The sequence below is a fragment of the Mesocricetus auratus genome, unplaced genomic scaffold (assembly GCF_017639785.1).
Source record: "Mesocricetus auratus isolate SY011 unplaced genomic scaffold, BCM_Maur_2.0 Super-Scaffold_100021, whole genome shotgun sequence".
Taxonomy (NCBI): domain Eukaryota; kingdom Metazoa; phylum Chordata; class Mammalia; order Rodentia; family Cricetidae; genus Mesocricetus; species Mesocricetus auratus.
Window position 1 is genome coordinate 4,138,761 of NW_024429202.1, and position 22,629 is coordinate 4,161,389.

General features: G+C 50.1%; 1 protein-coding gene across 1 annotated transcript in view; it reads right to left on the reverse strand.

Moving 5' to 3' along the window:
• The window catches only part of Kif6 (kinesin family member 6), a 290,945-nt gene that overhangs the window by 55,942 nt on the left and 212,374 nt on the right, over nucleotides 1-22,629 (reverse strand). The window contains exons 14-15 of the mRNA XM_040729501.1: nucleotides 20,432-20,540; nucleotides 10,237-10,292 (exon numbers count right to left, since the gene is read on the reverse strand). Coding sequence (XP_040585435.1) covers nucleotides 10,237-10,292; nucleotides 20,432-20,540 — 165 coding nt within the window. The remainder of the gene's footprint in view (nucleotides 1-10,236; nucleotides 10,293-20,431; nucleotides 20,541-22,629) is intronic.

Sequence of the window (22,629 nt, forward strand, 5' to 3'; positions counted from 1 at the left end):
CTCTGATGTGTAGACGGGGCTGGATTTTGCTACCCAGGTGCTTCATCCAACTTGTCTCCATTAGACTTGGGGGCTGGTGAGATGGCTCAACAAGGATAAGCCTGCTGTGCAAACATGAGGACTGGGGTTTGGATCCCCAGCACGCCTGCAGAAGCTGGGTGTGTGGCAGTGTGCCTGAAGCCCAGGGATAAAGAGGTATGTGGGGACAGAGGAGTCACCGGGGCTCACTGGTCAGACAGCCTTCATAAATCAGTGAGCTCCAAGCTCAGTTAGAGACCACGTAAAAAATAAAAGGTGGAAAGCCACCGAGAAAGACACCCAACACAGACCTCTGGTCTCCACACAAGCATGTATACATGTGCACCCAAATGAGCATGCACACCCGCACACGCACACGCACACACACACACACACACACACATGAGAGAGAGACACACACACATACACGAGAGAGAGAGAGAGAGAGAGAGACAGAGAGACAGAGAGAGAGAGACATAGAGAAAGAGAGAGAGAGAGAAGAGAGAGAGGCTTTGAGTAAAACTGATTACTTTCCTTAACTGGCTGTGTGAGCCTAATCAAATTAGTTGAAGACTTTAAAAGAGAGAGAGAAAAAAAACAGACTGGAAGTGCCCCAAAGTAGAAGAAATCCTGCCTCCAGGCTGCCTCTACACAAAAGGCAACGAACACCTTTCTGGCTCACTAGCTGCAGGACATAAATTTTGCAGCCCCTGCCACCTCGCCGCCTTCTCTCTAAGCCTTCACCAGTGTTCACTCATGTCTGCTCCGCTCTTGCTACTCTGGGCACCATTTTAATGCGGAGGCCTGCTGCTGTCAACACAGTTGTTTCTGCGCTTGAGGACCAAAGGGGGCAGAGTGGATGAGTGGGCTGCACAGGCCTGATCCTGGTCTCACTTTGCATCTGTGTGAAGCAGTCACAACAACAGAAAAACTCAACAAGCTGCACACGAACAATGACCCATGGCAACCTGGCCTCGCTAAGGAACACCCTGAATAGGATGAAGCTGATTTTGCTTTTTTTTTTATTTTATTTTAAAGGCACGGCCTTATTATGTAGCCCTAGCTGGAGCTGGCCCGGAACTATCTGTATAGACCAGGCTGGCTTTGAAGGGACAGGGATCCTCCTGCTTCTGCCTCCTGAGTGCTGGGATTTAAGGCATGCATCACCCTGCCTGGCTGAGTCCATAGTTTTGGAAATAACTTATGCACCATCTTGCCTGGGCTACACGTCCAGGGTCAAGGAGAGAATGGATAAATGGATATGCTGATAGGGGTTGGGCCCCCGATCCAGTGTCAGTGAGACACACCCGGCTGAGATCAGGCAGGGCCCCAAGGACAAAGCAATGATGTCACACTGTGACAGCCCGCCATGAGTCCCATGCCACTCTCTGGGAGCATCTCACGATATGCAAGCGTTTGGGAAGTCTGCTTGGCCTCATCAGATGTGGTGGCCAGGGACAGACATTATTAGGTCTTTGATCCTTGAAGTGACCACCAGCAATGTTACCACCAGAGACCAGTGTACCCAGCAGGTGGCAGCCCCTGCAGCATGGAGGTAAATGTGGAAGCCAGTGAAGAAGGACTCTGGGCACAAACCCCTGGATATTTTCGGGGAAGGGCCTCCCAGGAACCATCTGGGGACTTATTTTGCGATGAGTGAACTAATTTCCAGGGGCAAAGCCAGTAGGAACAAAAGGAAGGTCATTCTGGCTGTTGTGGGCTGTCGAGGTCTGAGACATGTGGGAGCCATTGGGAGAAATTTCCTTCAGAGCTGTCACCCCTCCAGGAACAAGAGCAGGGTGGCTTACTGGGGCAATCAGGCCGTGAGGCTGGGGAAGGCCAAGCATTCTTTCAGACACGGTCCAGATGATTACATTCCCAACTCATGCCAACCCCAACTCACAAAATGCTGAAGAAATGAAATCTGCTTAAATGTGTTCTTTTTCACCCTTCTTAAAAAATATCAAAAGCTAATATTTTGCAGACCACTCTCTACTGGCCACGCTGGCCAGGCCTCGTGGGGTCCAAAACCAACACACCTGATCCAGATCAGTCAGCATCAGGAGGCCAGAGACGTGTCCAAGGAATCTCAGGATTGTTCGTTATTCTAAGGGGTTCAACCTGAAGTTGCTCTTGTTAGGAGTGTGTGCATGGTGAGGAACAGGGACCGTGCTGGGTTGATGGAGGGGCTGGGGGGCAGGGGGTGTCATGAGTCATCCCAGCCTCCCCTGCTCTATGGAGTTTTGAGCTGAGTGTCTCTGGGGACAGATCTGTCTGCCTCCTTCACGGTGGATATTCAGAATATTCACTATGAGTATCAGTGAGGAACATGCTGACTTCTATTAAGAATGCTGTGCAGCAGCCTAGGATGCAGTTTTTTTTTGGACAGAATATGCTTGACGTAATGGCTTTCTGTCCTACAGAAACCACTGGAATCTGTTTTCCATGGGTCATCAGAATAATGCCAATGGTCTTTAGTGGGGGTGCTATTTAACAATGTGGGGGTATCTTGTGGGATTGACGTTCGCCACCTGGCTGTCAGGAAACCACCAACCATGCTGATACAAGGGCCGGGTGACAGGTAAGCTACAGCTGCAGATGATGGAATGGAGGGCCTGGGGAGGAAGCACCTCATTCCTAACAGTGCCAGGCTGCCCCATCAATCCCCCACTTGCTTCCTGTCCTTCCTCCTTGCTGGCGTAGCTGAGCTGTGGGGGCTGGGGGCTACCATGGTTAGATGTGGTGACTCATTGGGACATGGTCCCTGGAGACACAGATAAAGAGCATGGGTTAGGGGAGCATGGTGGACAGGCAGCCAATGGAGAGGGGCATGACAAACCCAGCCATCCGCATGCTGCACATAGTCCATCCACGGGGCTTGAAGGCTTTGTCTCTGCTCTTCAGCCTCCTTGGGTGAAGAAGCATCCCGCAGTACACAGTTGATACAGCCTCCCACAAAGTCATCGGAGACTGACACAGGAAATCAAGAACATTTTACACAGACTACTGCCTGATTTCTTAGGGCAGGCTGGGGTGTTAGGAGTCTGATTTTTTTTTATTCAACTTGGCAGTTGGGGGTGGTTGGAACAGCCCCCAATTCTATACCAACTGACCAAAATATTATTTGGTTTGGTTTTTCAAGACAGGGTTTCTCTGTGTAGCCCTGGCTGTCCTGGAACTTGCTCTGTAGACCAGGCTAGTCTCAAACTCACAGAGATCTGCCTGCCAAAACCTTTTAAAAACAGAGTATCTTTCATTATTCTTTGACAATCTCAGATATGCACACAATATCCTTGTCTCTACGTGCTCCTTCATTGTTTGCATTTGCCTTCTAACCTCAGGGAGTGCTCAGGCACACCAGCGCTTGCTATACTCCAGTCACTTATCAGGCACACCAGCGCTTGCTGAGGAGTTAACTCTATACTCCAGTCACTTGTCAGGGGGTTTCCAGTATCAGCTTGGCATGCCTTTATTGGCTGTTTAGCAGAACACAGCACAATAGTTATCCAAGGGGTGGGTGTGTGTGTGGGCTCAGTGGGCAAGGGTACCGTCCTGGCCACCTGAGTATGACAAAAATAGAAAACCAGTGAAAGTCAAAAGATATGGATTGCTACAACACCATAAAGTCTTTTTCCAATAAAAGGACAAACCTCATTCACATAATTCTTTTTTTTTTTCTGGTTTTACGAGACAGGGTTTCTCTGTATTGTTTTGGAGGCTGTCGGTCCAGCCTGGCCTCGAACTCACAGAGATCTGCCTGCCTCTGCCTCCCGAGTGCTGGGATTAAAGGCGTGCACCACCAACGCCCGGCTCCCACATAATTCTTATTAAAATATATTGTTTAAATGACTTTATTGTATTACTAGTTCTTGTTTTTGTTTTGTTTTGTTTTGTCTTTTGGTTCTTCTTTCTTCTCCCCCAAGACAGGGTTTCTCTGTGGCTTTGGAGGCTATCCTGCAACTAGCTCTTGTAGACCAGGCTGGTCTCGAACTCACAGAGATCTGCCTGCCTCAGCCTCCCGAGTGCTGAGATTAAAGGCGTGTGCTACCACCGCCGGGCTTATTACTAGTTCTTATTAATCTTGAAATGTACTTAATTTATACATTAACTAACAGAAGATCATATATATGTATAAATACACACATGCACATGCACAGGAAAAAGCTTGTTATACACACACACAGGACACAGCTAACCCTAACCCTGACCCTGACCCTAACGCGTGGTCTGGTCTGGTCCAGTACTATGCATAATCTCAGGGATGCACTGGGGATCCTGTACAAAGCCCTCACTGATAAGGAAAGGTCTGAAGTGCTGCATGAATGGCGCACTTGTGAATCGCTCTGCAACTCACAGACAAACGCTAACCTCCTGAAAGCACCTGTAACCTTCTAACCTCCCGGCCTCTGGCAGGGAGAGCCTTCCCCTGTGGAGGACTCTGTCCCCCTCCTTCCATCAGGCTCTGCCTTTCCTTTATTCTCTTCCTGCTGGGAAAGATGGTAAGGCTTTTCCCTCTCACCGGCTCCTTTTCTATCAGCTGGAACCTGGAGACGGTATGCACCCCCCACCCCTCACCCTGTGAGCGTCAGTCACCCTGTGAGCATCAGTCACCCTGTGAGCGTGACGTCAGTGTCAGTCACGCTTTCTCCTCGGTTGTGACTTTTCCTGCCTTCTGACTGATCTGCTCCCTCCTAGCTGCACACGTCTTCATCTGCACCCAGGGAATCAGGACAGCAGCACCGAAGTCAGCCATGATGCCTGTGGCTGGGACGCGGTCCCTCTGACTCTGCTCTGAGTCTGTCCTAAGGCACACATGGTGAGGGCAGTCTCCCTTGTTTACTCCACAGACTGCCAGACAGTTCCAGACTTTAGGATGTCTTCATGGTACTCCTGCCTCTGGCCACCCTGTGAGGCTCACTCAGGCATAGCCTGGGGCTACACTGTTTTCCCCACACACACAAACTGACTGGGATCAGGCTGCATGTGTGGACAGCGTCTCTGCTTTTTAAATGAAGGTGCGCGCTGAGCCACTTGCATGTTTTGAGCAGGTTGCAATCAGCTGTCGTGTAGACACTGGATGAGAGGTTGGGGCTGGTCTAGAGGATCATGTGACAGAGTGAAGTCCGTAGGGAACTGAGGCTGTTTCCACCACGAGTGGATTGGCGGCCACCTGAGGAGAAGTATCTCGGCCCTGGCTGTTTTCTCTTTTGGAAGCTACCAGGCGCCCTTCAGCTAAAGATTCATCAGTTTTCAGGGTGGATGAGAAGGAACTCAGCAAGTCCTCTGCTACATGCAGTGACTTCCGGTTTAGCATTATGAACGCCCTTCCCCTGCTCCTAGCTGCTATCATTCCCTCCTCCAGTCAACAGAAGACAGTGGGATACCCCTGCCCTCCACACCAATTCTTCCAGGGCGAGTGAGGAAGCTGAGCCAAGCTGTGCACCTGCATTTAAAGACAGCCGGTTTCCCTTAGGAGAGTGCCAAGCTCAGAGGGCCCACCCACTCAGGGAAGCCACTGTCCCCATGGCTGCCTGGTTGACAAGCAGTTGACACTTTACTGAGGGCTTTTTTCTGGTATCTAGATGATGGTTATTTCCAAAATATGAGAATGGAAACAATCAGGTCAGGGCTCTGTTACCATGAGATTAAAACACATCAACCTCCCATTGAAAGACCTGGAAGTGTTTTCTTAGGAGAAGAGACATTTTACTTTAAGACTTTCATTAACGGAAGCGCTATCGGGAAAATTGGTTATTTCAAAGATAGACTACTTCGAGTCTCAGCTTATGTCATATTCCACAGTAAATCCTAAACGAATTCAATGAGAAAAATGTTAACTCTAAAAAACTGTAAGAATGCTCAGACAAGTATTAAACAGATACTCAGCAATGAAGTCCCCTGTTATTAGTAAAAATGACCTTTCCTAGGTGCAAAACCATGGAAGAAACCATCAAAGAAATGACCCATCGATGCAGCTGTGTAAAGTAACAGCTCTAACTCCACATAAAGACTGGTTAATATTGTGGGCAACAAAGGGGCAGTGGCAGGGCAATTTCTCTGAGAACCAAGAGACTGAGAGCCTAACTTTGGGCCAGCGAGATGGTTAAAGGGGCCTGCTGCCAAGTCAGAGGGCGCGAGTTCAGGCCTGGGGCCCAGGTGGTGGAGAGGCAGACTGCACAATCGTCCTCTGACCCCCACATGTGTGCCACAGCATGCTCACACATAATCAAGCACGTGCAAAAGTGTTTGCAGGCACACACTCAACTCATGTCACTACTACCTATGTAAGCGAGCTGGATATTTTTATATTTCCTCTGGGATGCAATATAGAAGCCAGCATGCAGGAGCAGGAGGAAGGTCCAAGAGAGAAGCTCAAGAGCGTGCTCACAGAGAGTACACACCCAAAGCTGGAGGACAGGGGAGAATCGCCCCCTGATCAGCAGAGGAAGAGGGAAGATGATTTCCCAGGTCCCAAATGCACACGGGAACAGTCACGGGGATCTGGAGTAGGGGAAGAAATGTGCGCAACATGTTGCTAGCTTCCTGGGTGACTACATTTTTTGTTTGACTCTTGCCCACTGCGCCTTCTGCTACATTCTCCGCTCTTTTCAGTGCCGAGGAGAGAATCGAGGGCCGGTCCCACACCAGGGAAGCACTGTGCTGGGAGCCACAAGCCCAGCCCTCCCTCTGATTATCTGAATGCATCACAGGCTTGTGAGTGACCTGCTCCTGCCAGGTCAGTCCCATTGAGTTTCCTGACTTAAAGGAACCTGGGGCTGGGGAGCAGGCACCCCATTTACAGGCAAACTGATTCACCCGCCTACTATGGCAGCTGGTTCCTGGCCTGGTACAGGACGGGCCTGGCCAGGGTGTAACCCTTCGCTGTCCTTTGTTGTCAAAGACGATGTAGAAAATGGTGGCACGCTGGTGCAGAAAGACAGACGCCAGGGCTCCAAGACGTGAGGACAGACAGGCTGGGGTCCCTAAGGCAGTCTACTATCCCAAGATTTTGAACTCGGTGGCATTTTTAGAGGCAGACTGGATGGGAGTAGAGTGGACACAAAGTGTTTAAAACAAAATCCATGTGCCCAAAAGTTGCTGACTACTCTGATCTGTGGGACAGGTGCACAGAAGTACCATCCACGCCCCACCCCACCCCCTTACCCCCACCCTGCCCGAAACAAAGACCTGTTATATTTCAGGGAGATTCTAAATTCGCTGTTTCTCCAAATTTTGATTTCAACTTGTTTCAAGATCAAATCTGATGTAAGCAAATTTTTTAAAAGGACAAAAAAAGAAGCGTGTGAAAAGAGTTTGGTGTGTGTACGTGTGTATGCGAGTGAGTGTGTGTGTGAATGTGAGTGTGTGTATATGTGAGTGTGTGAGTGTGTATGTGTGTGTGTTAATGTGAATGTGTGTGTATGTGAGTGTGTGTATATATGAGTGTGTGTGTATCATGCCTGCACATGTGTGTATATGTGAGTGTCTGTGTGTGTGTGTGTGTATCATGCCTGCACATGTGTGTATATGGGGAAGCATGTCATGCATCAGGTCTTCCTTCACAGCCTCCCACCTTATTTTTTGAAGCAGAGTCTCTCATTAAACCTGCAGGACACCATTTTTGAGGTTCACCTCTTGGCTCAGGTGGCCAGCCAGCAGGTTCCCAGGATCCTATCGTCTGTGGGTGTGGGGATTTGGACTCAGGTCTTCTTGCAGTCACAGCAAGTGCTCTTAGCCCCTGAGCTGCCTCTCTATCACAGGCTATCGCTATCCACCTAGTTAGTTGGCTTCTTAAGGAAAGGAAATAATAGGGAAGTTTTACAACATAAAAATTAGGCATTACTTGGCTAGCAGTAAAATAGAAAGTGCTCAGGACCCTCTAAGGATGGAACCCAAGACACAGCTGTAGGTCACGATGTCAGGGAAAACGAATTGCCCAAGGACACAGTGGCTACTTGAACTTTAGACATACGGGTTTGTTGATGTGTAGTTTCCTCTCTGTGGGCCAATTACAAGTACACTCCATGGCATCCAAGCTTGCCCGGAGCTGGGATGTGGCAGTGTGGGGAGCAGGGAGCGCCACCACCCCCACCGTGACATGGCCCATCTGTGCTCTGCTCCTACTTCTTAGAAACTTTACATATGTGCTCAGATTTTCCCTCCAGCTTCTTTAAACTTAACCTGCCATCTGCCAATGATGCTGTGACATGACTCTTTCCTGTGGCTGGGCACTACAAGGGCGCTGTTCAATAGTCAGGCCGGGTCCTCACAGTCCACTCACCTTGGTCCTCTTGGATCAAGAGTTTGAAAGGTAGTGGTGGCTTTGTTTATACCTCTCAACTGGCTGCTTTCTTGGTCTTACTGGAAGCTTAAATCTAGGCATTGATGTCAATTCTACTCACTGTTTTCTGGGAAATAAAACCCTGATGTTCACTTCCCCAGGGCTTATGACAGCATGTCTGGACTCTCTTTGTATTAATCACAAATACCTAGCCATTTGGATAGGTCAAGTGTAGTCCTCATCCCTTGACTGCTCTGAGAAGGGGGTGAACTGGATCTGATGGGGATAGTTGGGACAGGCTGGGCCACTGCTATATTCCCTGTTATAAAGACACATTTGCACACCATATCGTAGGAAAGAATCTGGTATATACATGTTATTGGTGGCCTAGCATGCATACATTGTTTATAATGAAATACTTACCAAAGCTCTGAAACCATTTTTGATGTAGAAATATTGATGTATTGTTACATTCTTACATTCAGTAACAAGATCTGACATGGAATGTAATCACTACTACAATGTTCAAGGCCAGAGAAGCATCAGAGATACTCTACGAAGACTGCCTTATGGTGAGAACTATTTCACTAGGCAGGAGCTGTCAACTCCACACCGTTGTTTGCCTCCACCGTTGGAGGCCGTGCTGAATTTCAGCCAAGTCAGTTTCCTCATCTATCATAGCTTCATTTCTGTTGCTGTGATAAAAATGTCCTGACAGAAAGCAACTTAGGAGAGAAAGAGCTTATTTCAGCTTGCAATTCCAGATCACAGTTCATCATGGAAGGAAGTCACTGTGGCAAGAACTTAAAATACCAGCCACATCACATCCACAGTCAAGAGCAGAGAGAGACAAAAGCAAATACACTTACTCCCTAGCTCATTTTCTTACACAGCCCAGGACCTAAACCTAGAGAATGGTGCCACCCACGGTGGACTAGGTCTTCCCATACCCATTAATGTGATCAAGAGAAGCCCCACCCCAGACACATCCACAGACCAACTTGTTCTAGACACTTCCTCACTGAGACTCTGTTTTGAGTTGTTATTAGATTGTGTCAACCTGAAAATAAGAAGCAACCATCACACCATCCAAGCTCCTGGGCTCCAGATGAACTCAGGGACTCCGAGCAGGTGTGACTTAGGGCCTGGCTACCACAGCTCTGTCCTACACACAAATGGGAACTGTTTCCTTGACTTAGACGGGTAGAGGCCACCCTGAATTTCTATGCTCTGCAGAATAAGCCAGAGGAGGCATTCAAAGTGGCTTCTGAGAGGGAGGTGGGGCCAACAGGCATCGGTTGCTTTCTGCAACACAGGCAGCAGGGTCCCCTCTGTGAAGCCGCTCTGTCAGGGAGATGGGTCTTGGTTGTGTCTTGAAGTCAAGGGTAAGAGACATTTTCCTTCTGCTTTGACAAAGACTTGAGACACATGTGTTTTCAAATTTGTCAGTTGCTTTTCGAGGCAAGCTCACCTAAGTGGGGGTTTGGCAGCTGGGAGAGGTGCATTTTTTGGTGTCCCATCTTCGGGTTTATAGATGGGGCTTTTGAAAGTGCAAGTGTCCCAAAATGGCCAGCACCAGGTTTGGGTGGTGTGACTCTGCTTCACAACCCTGGGAACATGAAAAAGCACCAGGTTTGGTGGTGTGACTCTGCTTCACAACCCTGAGACATGAAACAGCGCTGCTGCAATCACATGACCATGACAGGTGGTGTTTCTTCTGAAACACACACGGAGAAAGAACTAAGACTTTGTCACTGGGTAAGCCACCAGTGAGATACCCGGCACCAGCTCAGGACTGACATACACAAAAGTGCCTTTTTTAGTGAGGTATGTGCCTGGATGCCTGGGCAGGCATGTAAGCTAGACTTTGTGGTACACCGCCACCCAAAGTCCACTGGAAAACGGTGAAAGAAGCTTCCAGAATGTCATCTGCTTACCAATTTTACTTCTTGTTTCATTTATACTTTCTCCCAGAGCCTTTGCTTCAGAAAATCTGTAGGAGAAAAAGAAATAAAGACAATTTATAGTTTTTGCTAGTCATCCTATGTTGTTTGGAAAAATAAGAGATAAGAGGCTTCAAGAATGTGGTGAGGACAAAAGAAAACTGAAATAATCTTGTAAGAAATGAAATTTGTACGATTACACCTACTGTGAAATATCAGTCCACCTCACATAAAGTTTCCAGTTAGAGCAATGGCTGGGTGGTTAAGAGCACTGCCTGCACTCCCAGAGGACCTGAGTTCAGTCCCCAGCACCCACACAGAGGTTCACAGCCGTCTGTAACTCCAGTTCTAGGGGTCCAGTGCCCCTCTGGCTCCTAGGGGCACGGCACACATGTGCTGCACATACTACATGCAGGCAAAACACCCATACATATAAAACAGTAATTAAAAAATTGTTCATACATTTGCTAATTAATAAATTCGATGATGCTTTATGGTGCAAGGATACAGGAGGAAGCATGGAGGTAAGGCTTCTCCACTGTGATCTATGTACAGAAGGAAGCATGGAGGTAAGCCTTCTCTGCCATGATCTATCACCACGTGCCAGCCTCATAGTCAAAGAAAACATTCTGAAATAACATGGACTTCTGGACATTCAGTAGTATAGCAGAAATCAGCACTGATGACCAGTCACGAAACAAATCCGGGCTACTTCCCGGTTCCGTGAGTAAAGTTTACTGGAATGCATTCACCCATTCACCAGGTTCCGTGAGTAAAGTTTATTGGAATGCATTCACCCATTCACCAGGTTCCGTGAGTAAAGTTTATTGGAATGCATTCACCCATTCACCAGGTTCCGTGAGTAAAGTTTACTGGAATGCATTCACCCATTCACCAGGTTCCGTGAGTAAAGTTTACTGGAATGCATTCACCCATTCACCATCACTTCATCTACAGAGGCTTGTAAGCTACCGCAGCTGAGCGGAAAGGATGTGACAGGGACTGTGTGGCTTGTGGAGCAAAGCATTTTACTATTTGACCCTTTATACAAACGTTTGTTGCATCCTGTTGCAGATGACTATTAAACCAGATTTTGAAAATACACTTTAAGAGAAAAAGACACAATAACCCTCCCAAACAGAAATAAATATATCCTGATATGCAGATCTGTCTAGTCTTTTCTGCAGTTCATTTTACAGGTGAGGTCATAATGTATGCATAAGTACATATATACATATATGATAATATAAATAATATATAGAATTTTATACCCTGGTATTTTTTCACTTAGCATTATAAGTTCCTCCCTACATCTTTAGAACTCTTATATTTGGTGAGTAAATGCTAGTCCATGAGATGGCTGTGCTGGCACTCAGTGTGCCCTCTACATCTCCTAACTGATCTTTATGTAGCATGTGAGGCGTGGTGTGTGTGAGGCATGGTGTGTGTGTGAGGCGTGGTGTGTGTGTGAGGTGTGGTGTGTGTGTGTGGTGTGTGTGTGTGAGGCATGGTGTGTGTGTGAGGCATGGTGTGTGTGTGAGGCATGGTGTGTGTGTGTGAGGCGTGGTGTGTGTGTGAGGCATGGTGTGTGTGTGTGAGGCGTGGTGTGTGTGTGAGGCATGGTGTGTGTGTGAGGCGTGGTGAGTGTGAGGCATGGTGTGTGTGAGGCATGGTGTGTGTAGGCGTGGTGTGTGAGGCGTGGTGTGTGTGTGAGGCGTGGTGTGTGTGAGGCATGGTGTGTGTGTGTGAGGCGTGGTGTGTGTGAGGCGTGGTGTGTGTGTGAGACGTGGTGTGTGTGTGAGGCATGGTGTGTGTGAGGCGTGGTGTGTGTGAGGCGTGGTGTGTGTGTGTGAGGCGTGGTGTGTGTGTGGTGTATGTGTGTGTGAGGCGTGGTGTGTGTGTGTGAGGCGTGGTGTGTGTGTGTGTGTGTGTGTGAGGCGTGGTGTGTGTGAGGCGTGGTGTGAGGCGTGGTGTGTGTGTGAGGCATGGTGTGTGTGTGAGGCGTGGTGTGTGTGAGGCATGGTGTGTGTGTGAGGCATGGTGTGTGTGAGGCGTGGTGTGTGTGTGAGGCATGGTGTGTGTGAGGCGTGGTGTGTGTGTGAGGCGTGGTGTGTGAGGCGTGGTGTGTATGTGAGGCGTGGTGTGTGTGTGAGGTGTGGTGTGTGTGAGGTGTGTGTGTGAGGCGTGGTGTGTGAGGCGTGGTGTGTGTGTGAGGCGTGGTGTGTGTGAGGCGTGGTGTGTGTGTGAGGCGTGGTGTGTGTGTGAGGCATGGTGTGTGTGTGAGGCGTGGTGTGTGTGTGAGGCATGGTGTGTGTGAGGCGTGGTGTGTGTGAGGCGTGGTGTGTGTGAGGCGTGGTGTGTGTGTGAGGCGTGGTGTGTGTGTGAGGCGTGGTGTGTGAGTGTGTGTGTGTGAGGCGTGGTGTGTGTGAGGTGTGTGTGTGTGTGAGGTGTGGTGTGTGGCGTGGTCTGTGTGTGAGCGTGTGTGTGTGTGTGAGGCGTGTGTGTGAGGTGTGGTGCGTGTGAAGCATGGTGTGTGTGAGCGTGGTGTGTGTGTGAGGCGTGGTGTGTGTGAGGCGTGGTGTGTGTGTGAGGTGTGGTGTGTGAGCGTTGTGTGTGTGGCGTGGTGTGTGTGTGAGCGTGGTGTGTGTGAGGCGTGGTGTGTGTGTGAGGCATGTGTGTGTGTGAGGCGTGGTGTGTGTGTGAGCGTGGTGTGTGAGCGTGGTGTGTGAGGTGTGTGTGTGTGTGAGGCATGGTGTGTGGCGTGGTGTGTGTGTGAGGCGTGGTGTGTGTGTGAGGCGTGGTGTGTGTGTGAGTCGTGGTGTGTGTGTGAGTCGTGGTGTGTGTGTGAGGCGTGGTGTGTGTGTGTGTGAGGTGTGGTGTGTGGCGTTGTGTGTGTGGCGTGGGGTGTGTGAGGCGTGGTGTGTGAGGCATGGTGTGTAGGCGTGGTGTGTGTGTGAGCGTGGTGTGTGTGAGGCGTGGTGTGTGTGTGAGGCGTGGTCTGTGTGTGTGAGGTGTGGTGTGTGAGGCGTTGTGTGTGTGAGGCATGGTGTGTAGGCGTGGTGTGTGTGTGAGGCATGGTGTGTGAGCGTGGTGTGTGTGTGAGGCATGGTGTGTGTGTGAGGCGTGGTCTGTGTGTGTGAGGTGTGGTGTGTGTGTGAGGCGTGGTGTGTGTGTGAGGCGTGGTGTGTGAGGTGTGGTGTGTGTGAGGCATGGTCTGTGTGTGTGAGGTGTGGTGTGTAAGGTGTGGTGTGTGTGTGAGGCGTGGTGTGTGTGTGAGGCGTGGTGTGTGAGGCGTGGTGTGTGTGTGTGAGGTGTGGTGTGTGAGGCGTGGTGTGTGAGGCGTGGTGTGTGTGTGAGGCATGGTGTGTGTGTGAGGCGTGGTGTGTGTGTGAAGCGTGGTGTGTGTGTGAGGCGTGGTGTGTGTGCGTGAGGTGTGGTGCGTGTGAAGCATGGTGTGTGTGAGGCGTGGTGTGTGTGTGAGGCGTGGTGTGTGTGAGGCGTGGTGTGTGTGTGTGTGAGTGTGTGTGTGTGTGAGGCGTGGTGTGTGAGGTGTGGTGTGTGTGTGAGGTGTGTGTGTGTGTGAGGCGTGGTGTGTGTGTGAGGTGTGGTGTGTGTGTGTGAGGCGTGGTGTGTGAGGTGTGGTGTGTGTGTGGTGTGGTGTGTGTGTGAGGCGTGGTGTGTGTGTGAGGTGTGGTGTGTGAGGCGTGTGTGTGTGTGAGGTGTGGTGTGTGAGGCGTGGTGTGCGAGTGTGGTGTGAGTGTGTGAGGCGTGGTGTGTGTGTGAGGCGTGGTGTGTGAGGCGTGGTGTGCAGGTGTGGTGTGAGTGTGTGAGGCGTGGTGTGTGTGTGAGGCGTGGTGTGTGAGGCGTGGTGTGCGAGGTGTGGTGTGAGTGTGTGAGGCGTGGTGTGTGTGTGAGGCGTGGTGTGTGTGTGAGGCGTGGTGTGTGTGTGAGGGATGGTGCCACACACAGTTGGAGGGTTTCTTCCGTCCTCCGTTAAACCTTTCTGGAAACAGCCTCAACAGACAAACTTGGAGGCGTGTCTCCTAAGGGATTCCAAGTTCAGCCACAATGACAACAAAGGTGAGCTCCACGTCTTTATAAAATATCAGTTGATCTCTCATTCCCTTCTGTCATGAAATTGAAGGGGTGGCAAAACCCTACCAAAAAAAACAAAAACCCTACACAATACATAGACATAGTACATGTACTATCTTGATAACGATGACCACAGTGTTTGAGTTTGTCTAGGAAGGGGTCTATCTATGTGTAGTGAGTAGCCAGAACACTTTCCTGTATAAGTTGGGAATGACCTGATGTTGAGGATACACAGAATTTTAGAAAACTCTTTATTCTAGAAGTTTCCAAACACATGTTAACACAGAGCATGTTAGGCTAAGTCCTCCCACCTCACAGATCCCGTTTTCTACTGTCCATCTTAATTCAACGATCTCTTCTCTCCCCATCCCCGTCCAACCTCCCCAAATCTATAGCGTTCAGAGAAGCTCAGCTACCCTATTGTGAGGGGAGCAAGGGCTGGGTGGAAAGTGGGGACGGCTCTGCATGTGTCTGTGACGCCTGGACGACAGACAGGGAGTTCCTACAAGGCTGGGTGGCTAAGGTCTCCACCCCGGCTCCCGAATGAAGCTTCCTCATAGTCAGGGTGTCTTTATGTCTTCTCAGTGAGGGCCTGTCGCCTTGCAGGGGTCAGTGCCGGTGCACCTGGAAAAACGCAGGCTTGATCAGATCAGCAGACACCCATGGCGTGTGTGGACACAGGATCTTCACCACCACAGGACAGGAGCCTTGTGGGGTGTGCTGAGCTAGGCGCTGGGGTTGCACCACAGACAGCAGAGGCTGACAGACCAGCGTAATGGAAGAGGTCCCTGCTGATGGGTGTTGGGGCTTCAGGGCTGCCGTCGACTTTCTCATCATCAGACGTGGATAACTGAAGCAGAGTCCGATGTGACTTCTGAGAAATTCTTGAGATAATCCTCCCTTGCCCTTCGGATGTCTAAAGACAGGGTTCACTCAGGGTGACACGGCTAAGGAGCCCACGCCTGCTTCCCCACGCACAAGTCACTAGGGAGCTCACGCAGTGATCGCTCTGGCTTAGGGCCAGAGATGGTTTACTCTGGAGCCAAGAGTGATCGTGGCTTGGAAACACAGATTTAAGTTACCCTGGTTTTATGTTCCAACATGGAAGCAGTCTTATGGACTTTTAAAAATGGCAACAGGACAAAGAAAACTATAAAGTAAGGCATTTGAAAACCACCTTCGTGGAAATATCAGAAACGTGGGTTATAGTTGCATAGAGAACTCGTAGCCATCAGATGCTGATGAGTCTTGGCCCTCTCATTGGTGGAGAGTAGTTTTGCTTTCCGTTAATAAATACTTTCCAAAGGTTTTTATCTGTCCATTAGGAGGGTAGGTCTCACTCAGAGGTGTAAGGAATGACCCTTGTCAGGCTACAAATTGCTCTCACCTGCAGCCTTCCCACCTTTTTAATCAGTCAACTTCCCTGCGTGGACAGTTTCTCCTCAGGAATCCTCATGCACAGTGGGCACGTAGAGGCCACAAGTCTATGCCAAGTGTCTTCCTCACTCACTTATTTTAGTCTCTTACCGAACCTGCAGCTCCAGATTGGGTTTGGCTGCTGCCTGGTGAGCTCCAGGGGTCTGGCCGGCTCTGCCTCCTCTATGCTGGGGTTGCAGCCTGAGTCATACTTAGCCAGTCTTTCTTATGTAAGTGTTGGGGACCTGACCCCAGGCCTCAGGTTGTGAGGCCGTTTTATTGTGATGCAAACCGAGTCTGGGTGTCTCCTGCTGACAGCCAGGAAGTCAGCACTTTAAACTACCTCTCTGCACTTCTAGAAGGCTACAGCAAATCTTAAGCAGTTTCCTTGGCTGCTAAGAGTCCTCCAAGACAATTTCAAATAGGCATTCTCAAACAAAATAGTTCTCCGAGCAGCAGTGTGTGTGTGTATCCAGCATCGTTTTAAGAGCTGAGGGTGCTGAGAAGATTCTAATCTAGTCTCTGCTCTCAGCACTTATAATTCCAGTTCAGCAGACAAAGTGTAAATATAAAAATCAAATGGAAAAATAATAAAGGTTAAACTTGAAGTCTAATGGGACCCGGGAGCTCCCATTTGTCACGGTAGCATTTCCAGATGGTGGCTCTGACTTCCCCGTCCCACTTCCCCGGCCCACTTCCCCGCCCACTTTCCCGCCCACTTATCCCGCTGACACAGACTGCTGTTCCATTCTATGCTGGAAGGATCCAACTGAGCCAAGGGTGCTTTTCTTGGTTTAACTCGTGCTATTAACGCCTTGATTTCCAACTGCAGTTCCTGTCCCCGTTCATTTCCTCTTTTGTTACTTAGTGGGACTCAGTGTCTGAAGGGTTCAGTTTGTAAGACGCTTGACACAAAGGGAAAGCTCCCCCGTGCTTTGCCTGGGACCTGGTATTTACGGAACACAGGGTCGGCCGCCTCTCTCCCTATTATTATATATTAGGAAGAGGATTCATGCCTAGAAAATGGAGTGGTTAAGAATAACAATTACCTTCCATTGGAAAAACACCTACTTAAGGCCAACGAAGGGCAAGTGTTCTGCTAATGCCACGTCTGACTTCTCTCATTACATACAGGCAGCTGAACCACCCCAGATCCGGGCAGCACCCAAGCATGCTAGCGAGTCCATGCTAGAAACATATGAGTGAACAGGGAACGGAAAGCCTCCTGTTAGGTGGCATGGGGCACACAGGTCACCCATGTGCCCTTGGAGAGAATCCTAGAGGATTCTGGGCTACCAACAGTCCTGCCATTAGGGATGACTGTCTCTGCTGTAGAGGAGATTGGTTTGGTGTCAGGCAATTCCCATCTCACCCTCAACCATGTGAGACAAGGGCAGTTAGACAGGAGACCAGCGCATGGGGCCCTGGGTGCTGAGGGTTATTAGAAGAACCGAGAGCTCCTGGAGGGTGAGGAAACCGAATGCCAGCTGGAACCCCAGACTTCCTGTCTCTCAGAATTCCTGAGACCCACGCTTAAGGGTGTGGGCCCTCCCTACCACTGGGGAGTGCCGGAGCAAAAGTTTGGGAGAGATCAGTACTTCCTGAAGAGTGTTTCTATGTCAGGGCCTCGGGAGTCACCCCTCTGAGAGGCTGGGGGTTTATTTCTGTGACTTCTGGTGGAACACTGGTTTCTTATAAAAAGTTATTTCCTCTGTTGTAGGCACCTGCATGTGTGAGTTGCCTGGATGCGTGCACGCACGTGGATGGGTCTAGAATCACCCAGCAGACACACCTCTGTGTATGTCTGTGAGGATTACATGAGGAGGGGAGACCCTCTCTCCAACCCGGCGCCGGTTTCCAACAGGTGGCCTGTGTCTGAAGACGCCCTGGGAAAAGACAGCATGTGTGGCTGCCCCTGACTCCCGCCCCCGTTGCTCCAGCTGCCTCTGCCTCCCAACATGGCCGCACTACCAGTGACTCTGTGGGGTCTCCAGGCTGTGGGCTTGGACTGTGGCTGCTGAGTTATCTGGCTTTGTTAACTGGATTCCCAGACTCTTCGGTGTGCAGGTGGCCGCTGTCAGACTCCCCAGAGTGCATCCTGTAAGCTAATCTAGTAATTCCCCTTTGTGATATGTATTCTCTGTGTCCCTCCAGAGACCCCGCCTGACAGGGCCAGTAATCTACCAGCTGAAGAAGCTCTGTGGAATGGATGAGCGTGTAGGTCCAGAGAGAAGGTGAGGCTCGGGTGGTACCCACCGCCTCTTGGCATGAAGCACTTCCTCTACGACTTCAATTATATCAACGTTAACAGATACAGAATTTCCTTTTTAGAATGGGCTGGTCTCCTGCCTTTTCGTTGGATTGTTGCTGGGCAGACCTCTTTTCAGAGAGCTTCCTGTGAGCCTTGTTCTTGTTAATGTCTTTGCATGGTGGCCAGGGGGATGATGGGAGATTGGCAGTACTGCCCACTGTGGGTGAACACGATGTGCTTCCAGTAAAATCATGATGGCTGCTTAGGTTGTCAGAACCCTGCTGTCTGTATGGATATGCTTCGAGAGACCCACACATGCTCTCCTGCAGGCCATGACCCACTTCCCCATCAGAAAAAGGTCCAGACTCAGATAAAAGCCTAAACCAGCCAGGAGCCACGAGAATTTTACAGAAGGAAAAATGAAGTACATTATTATGAACACACCCCACTGCACTCAGCTTTAATCATCACATTATTATTATTTTAATTAATGTGGGGTCTGGGGTTGAACTCAAATCCCCAGGCTTGCATGGAAGCATTTTACCAGAAGAACCACCTCAGCTCCTATTAATTCTTTTACGGGACTCCTCCTTCCAAGGCCCTAGGGGTCAACGTTGCTGAACACTATGAGTCAGTGGTTTCCAAATCAGGTTGTTAGTGGAATCCAGATGCTCAGGCCCCACCTAGTTACATGAGTGTCTGGGGAGTTGAACCCAGGCTTGGTTGTGTTTGGTATCTCCCTGGATCATTTCACTAGCAAGTCATGACTGTGCATGGACGAAGAAGCCTCTGGGCTTGGTGGAGAGCTTTCTTGGAGGAGGCAGCAGCTGTCATCTAGTTGACAATCTTGTTTCCAGACACCCAAGGAAGGTAGCCTGCTCCAACACATCCCGGGTGTCTATTGAACCTGTCATGCCAGCAGTGTAGGCAAGCAGCAGGTGCGTACCAAGCTGCCCTGGGTCCTATATTACCTGTCAGCTGCTCAGCACCGGAACCTAGAGTACGTTCAACTATCCCCAGCTACAAGCAGAAGCCACGAAAGTTCTCCTAAATGCCCCCTTAGGAGCCCAGGTGGGATATTTACCCCAAATAGAATTGACAGGTCACAAGCAAGAGCCTCCCAGCACTCAGGAGGCAGAGGCAGGTGGATCTCTGTGAGTTCAAGGCCAGCTTGGCCTACAAAACTAAACAGAGAAACTCTGTCTTGAAAAGAAAATAATTTACAGGTCACAAGGTGTACACACTTCCCTGGACCTCGCAGATCTGCATTGCTCCCCAGGGTGCTGGACCTGAGATGCCTTACTGGACCTGAGATGCCTTACTGGACCTGAGATGCCTTACTGGACCTGAGATGCCTTACTGGACCTGAGATGCCTTACTGGACCCCTGAGGAGCACTGAGATGTGCCCTACCCTGGGGAAGCAGCTGTCAGTTTGGGGTTGTCCCTTGGCCCTTCCCCATCAAGTCTCAACCCTCCCTGCAGCAGCGATGTTTAAACCGTGATCTCTCTCTCCTCAGGCCTTTATCTACTCCAAGTCTTGATTCTACCAAATATTGGAGGACCTAAGAGTGTAATTTGGTCTATACATTAAAAATTTGTGTGTGTGTGTACATCAGAGGCCAATTCTATTGTCTTCTATTTTGTTTTTGAGATGCTGGACATGGAACTCATTTATCTGACTAGACTGGCTGATTGGCCATCAAGCCCCAGAGAACCCCCCTCTGTGTGTGTGTGTGTGTGTCTGTCTGTCTCTGTGTCTCTCTCTGTGTCTGTCTCTCTGTGAGTCTGTCTCTCTGTGTGTGTCTCTCTCTCTGTGCCTGTCTCTCAGTCTCTCTGTCTGTCTCTGTCTCTCTGTCTGTCTCTCTGTCTCTCTCTCTCTATGTGTCTGTCTCTGTGTCTCTCTGTGTGTCTGTGTGTCTGTCTCTCTCTGTCTCTGTCTGTCTGTCTGTCTGTCTGTCTGTCTGTCTGTCTGTCTGTCTCTCTCTCTCTCTCTCTCTCTCTCTCTCTCTCTCTCTTCCCAGGGCTGGTGACTGGAACTCAGGTCCCCATGCTCACACAGCAAGCGCTTTACCCACTGAGCAGCTTGCCATCTTGACTCATTTTCTCCTGAAGATTATAAAGGCATCTGTAAGAGTCCTTGGCTGGTGAGAATACATACAAAGTGAGCTTTGTCCATAGAGCTAATGCTGTCAGTAGCAGACAGACCCCTGACCTACAAGGGGCTTACCCCAGTAGCACTGGGATGGTGAGGCTCACGCACGAGAGACAATTGTAACAGGGTGCACACAGGGACATGTGAAACTGTGACATTAGCCTTTCTTGCAGACATTAGGCTGGCGGGTTAGAAGGCCAGAGTAGGAAGTCTGGGACTGGCCTACCGAAGCCTCGGGGGTGGGGTGGGCAGCTACTCTCTGACTGGATCTTACCTCTGCTTCAGAATCTGCTTATTGTCATCGATGGTGACACTGTCAGCGTGGTCCCTCTTGAAAATTTCAAAAGCCTCCTGGCATCCCAGTGACATCTCCTCTCTCATTCCTGTTTGGAGACACAGGGGGATGGCTTTAGTCACATCAACAGGATGCTATTAATTTCATTGCCACTTTATTCAGACCATAAAGCCGGCCTTGGCTCCCAGAGGCCTGCAGCAGACGGACTGTGGCCAGACAGGTGGCAGGAGGCTGTGCCTGTGAGAAGACCAGACTCAGGGGTGGGGGTGGGGCCTGGAATGCCTGGTCAGAGGAAATGAGAACCAGGCCTCCAAGCCCCAGAAGGCCTGTACATCTGCGAATCTACTTCCTGCCATCTCTTGGTGGCACAGCTCTTCCTGTTTTGCCCGTATGCCCCATTATGGGTCATTGAATTTCTCTCTGAATTTCCAGGCCTTCCGTAACACAAATTAGAGTCCAGATCGAGAGCTACAGAACCTCTTAGCTCTAGCTCCTGTTTAACACTACAGCCTTACTTCCTGTGGCCGGTGAAGAGGGTCTTAGGCATTAGCGAGTACTTAGTTATATGCTCCACCCCAAAGTCCATGGTGGCAGGTTCCCAGTTTATGTCCAGCTTTAATACCCCAACCCTGTTCTCAGCAAAGATTCTGGAGTCTGGCCTCGGAAAGGAGGCCCTTGAAGGATACAGGTGGCTTCTTGCACCTAATTCCCCACTGAGCAACCTCCAAGGCAATGGTCAATGCAGATGTGGACTTGGGAACCTCAGGGAAACCTCAGTTACAACTAGGTTTTGGATACATCTGCAGGCCGTTGTCTTTTGAGACAGGATCTAGTGTAGCTCAGGGTGACCTTGCTTGTGCTACATCACCAAGGACGGCCATGTGCTCCTGACCCCTCTGCCTCTACTTTTATAGGTGTGTGCCACCAATTACTGCATTACAGGTGTGTGCCACCAATTACTGCATTACAGGTGTGTGCCACCAATTACTGTGTTACAGGCGTGTGCCACCAAGTACTGCGTTACAGGCGTGTGCCACCAATTACTGCATTACAGGCGTGTGCCACCAATTACTGCATTACAGGCGTGTGCCACCACACTCGCTTTCTGCTAGGAAAGGAACCCAGGGCTTGGTGCATGCCAGGCTGTGAGTGCCCGACCCTGATCAGCACCTGTGCACTGCAGTCCCAGGATGCTGAGGAGCTGGAGAGTGGTCGCCAGTGCTGGGTATGAATGACCCGGGAGACGACTTCGGAGGACAGTTTACTGAGACGGTAGGGCTAGCTTGTACAGCTTGGGAGTTGGGGAGAGGCCGAGGGAGGAAGTGCTGCAGCTCAGGGTTGGGGGCTGGAGGCGAGGGTGAGGGGGTACACACAGGAGCTCTTCAGTCAGATGAGCAGACTGCTGGTCACATGATTTCTAAGAAGCTAGTTCCCTGGGGAAAGAGGAGGGGGGAACAGACATAGAAGCCTGACTGACTTTGTTAGGAAGTGGCCCTAGTCTTTATGGAGCAGAGTAGGCCCAGGCCTGATTTGGGTAGGGAGTGGCACACTCCTGCCGTACTCTCTGAGACATGTCCTGCATGTGGGCCCTCATCGGGGAACCACACCAGGACAGCACTCTTTTATTTAAAAAAATGCTGTTCTCCTCCTCACCCCACTCCCGGAGGCTCTTTCTCTTCTATTTATCCAACACCTCTGCTGATTTTTGAAGAATCAGCCCTAGCTAACTGTCACCTCTACCCAAAGCTTCCCCTGAGTCCACACAGACCAGAGCCTCCCTCCACCAGGCTCCTTAGGCTCGCACCCTTGACCGTCCAGCAGACACCTTCTCTGCACACGGCACTCCTTTTCAGTGAAACGCAAATCCCTCCAGGGCCACAGGTCATATCTTTTTCGGACTCCCATGTTTGGGTCACAGTCTGCATTCAGAAGATAGTCTATGTGTGCTAAGTTCAGAGGGCCAGGACTGAAGTGCTGGGATGAGCCTGTTGTTATGGTTACAGGAACACAGCCCAGGGCTGTTGAGGTTCACGGTGAAGCCTGGCCTTTGAGAGGCACATTTTTTTAAGGGCCTCACGAAGCACCCTCTCCTTCCTGGAAAGAACTCCACTACCTCCCATCCTCAGCTTGAGGAACTGGACCAGCCCATCTGACACCAATTTCATGATTGCTGTGAT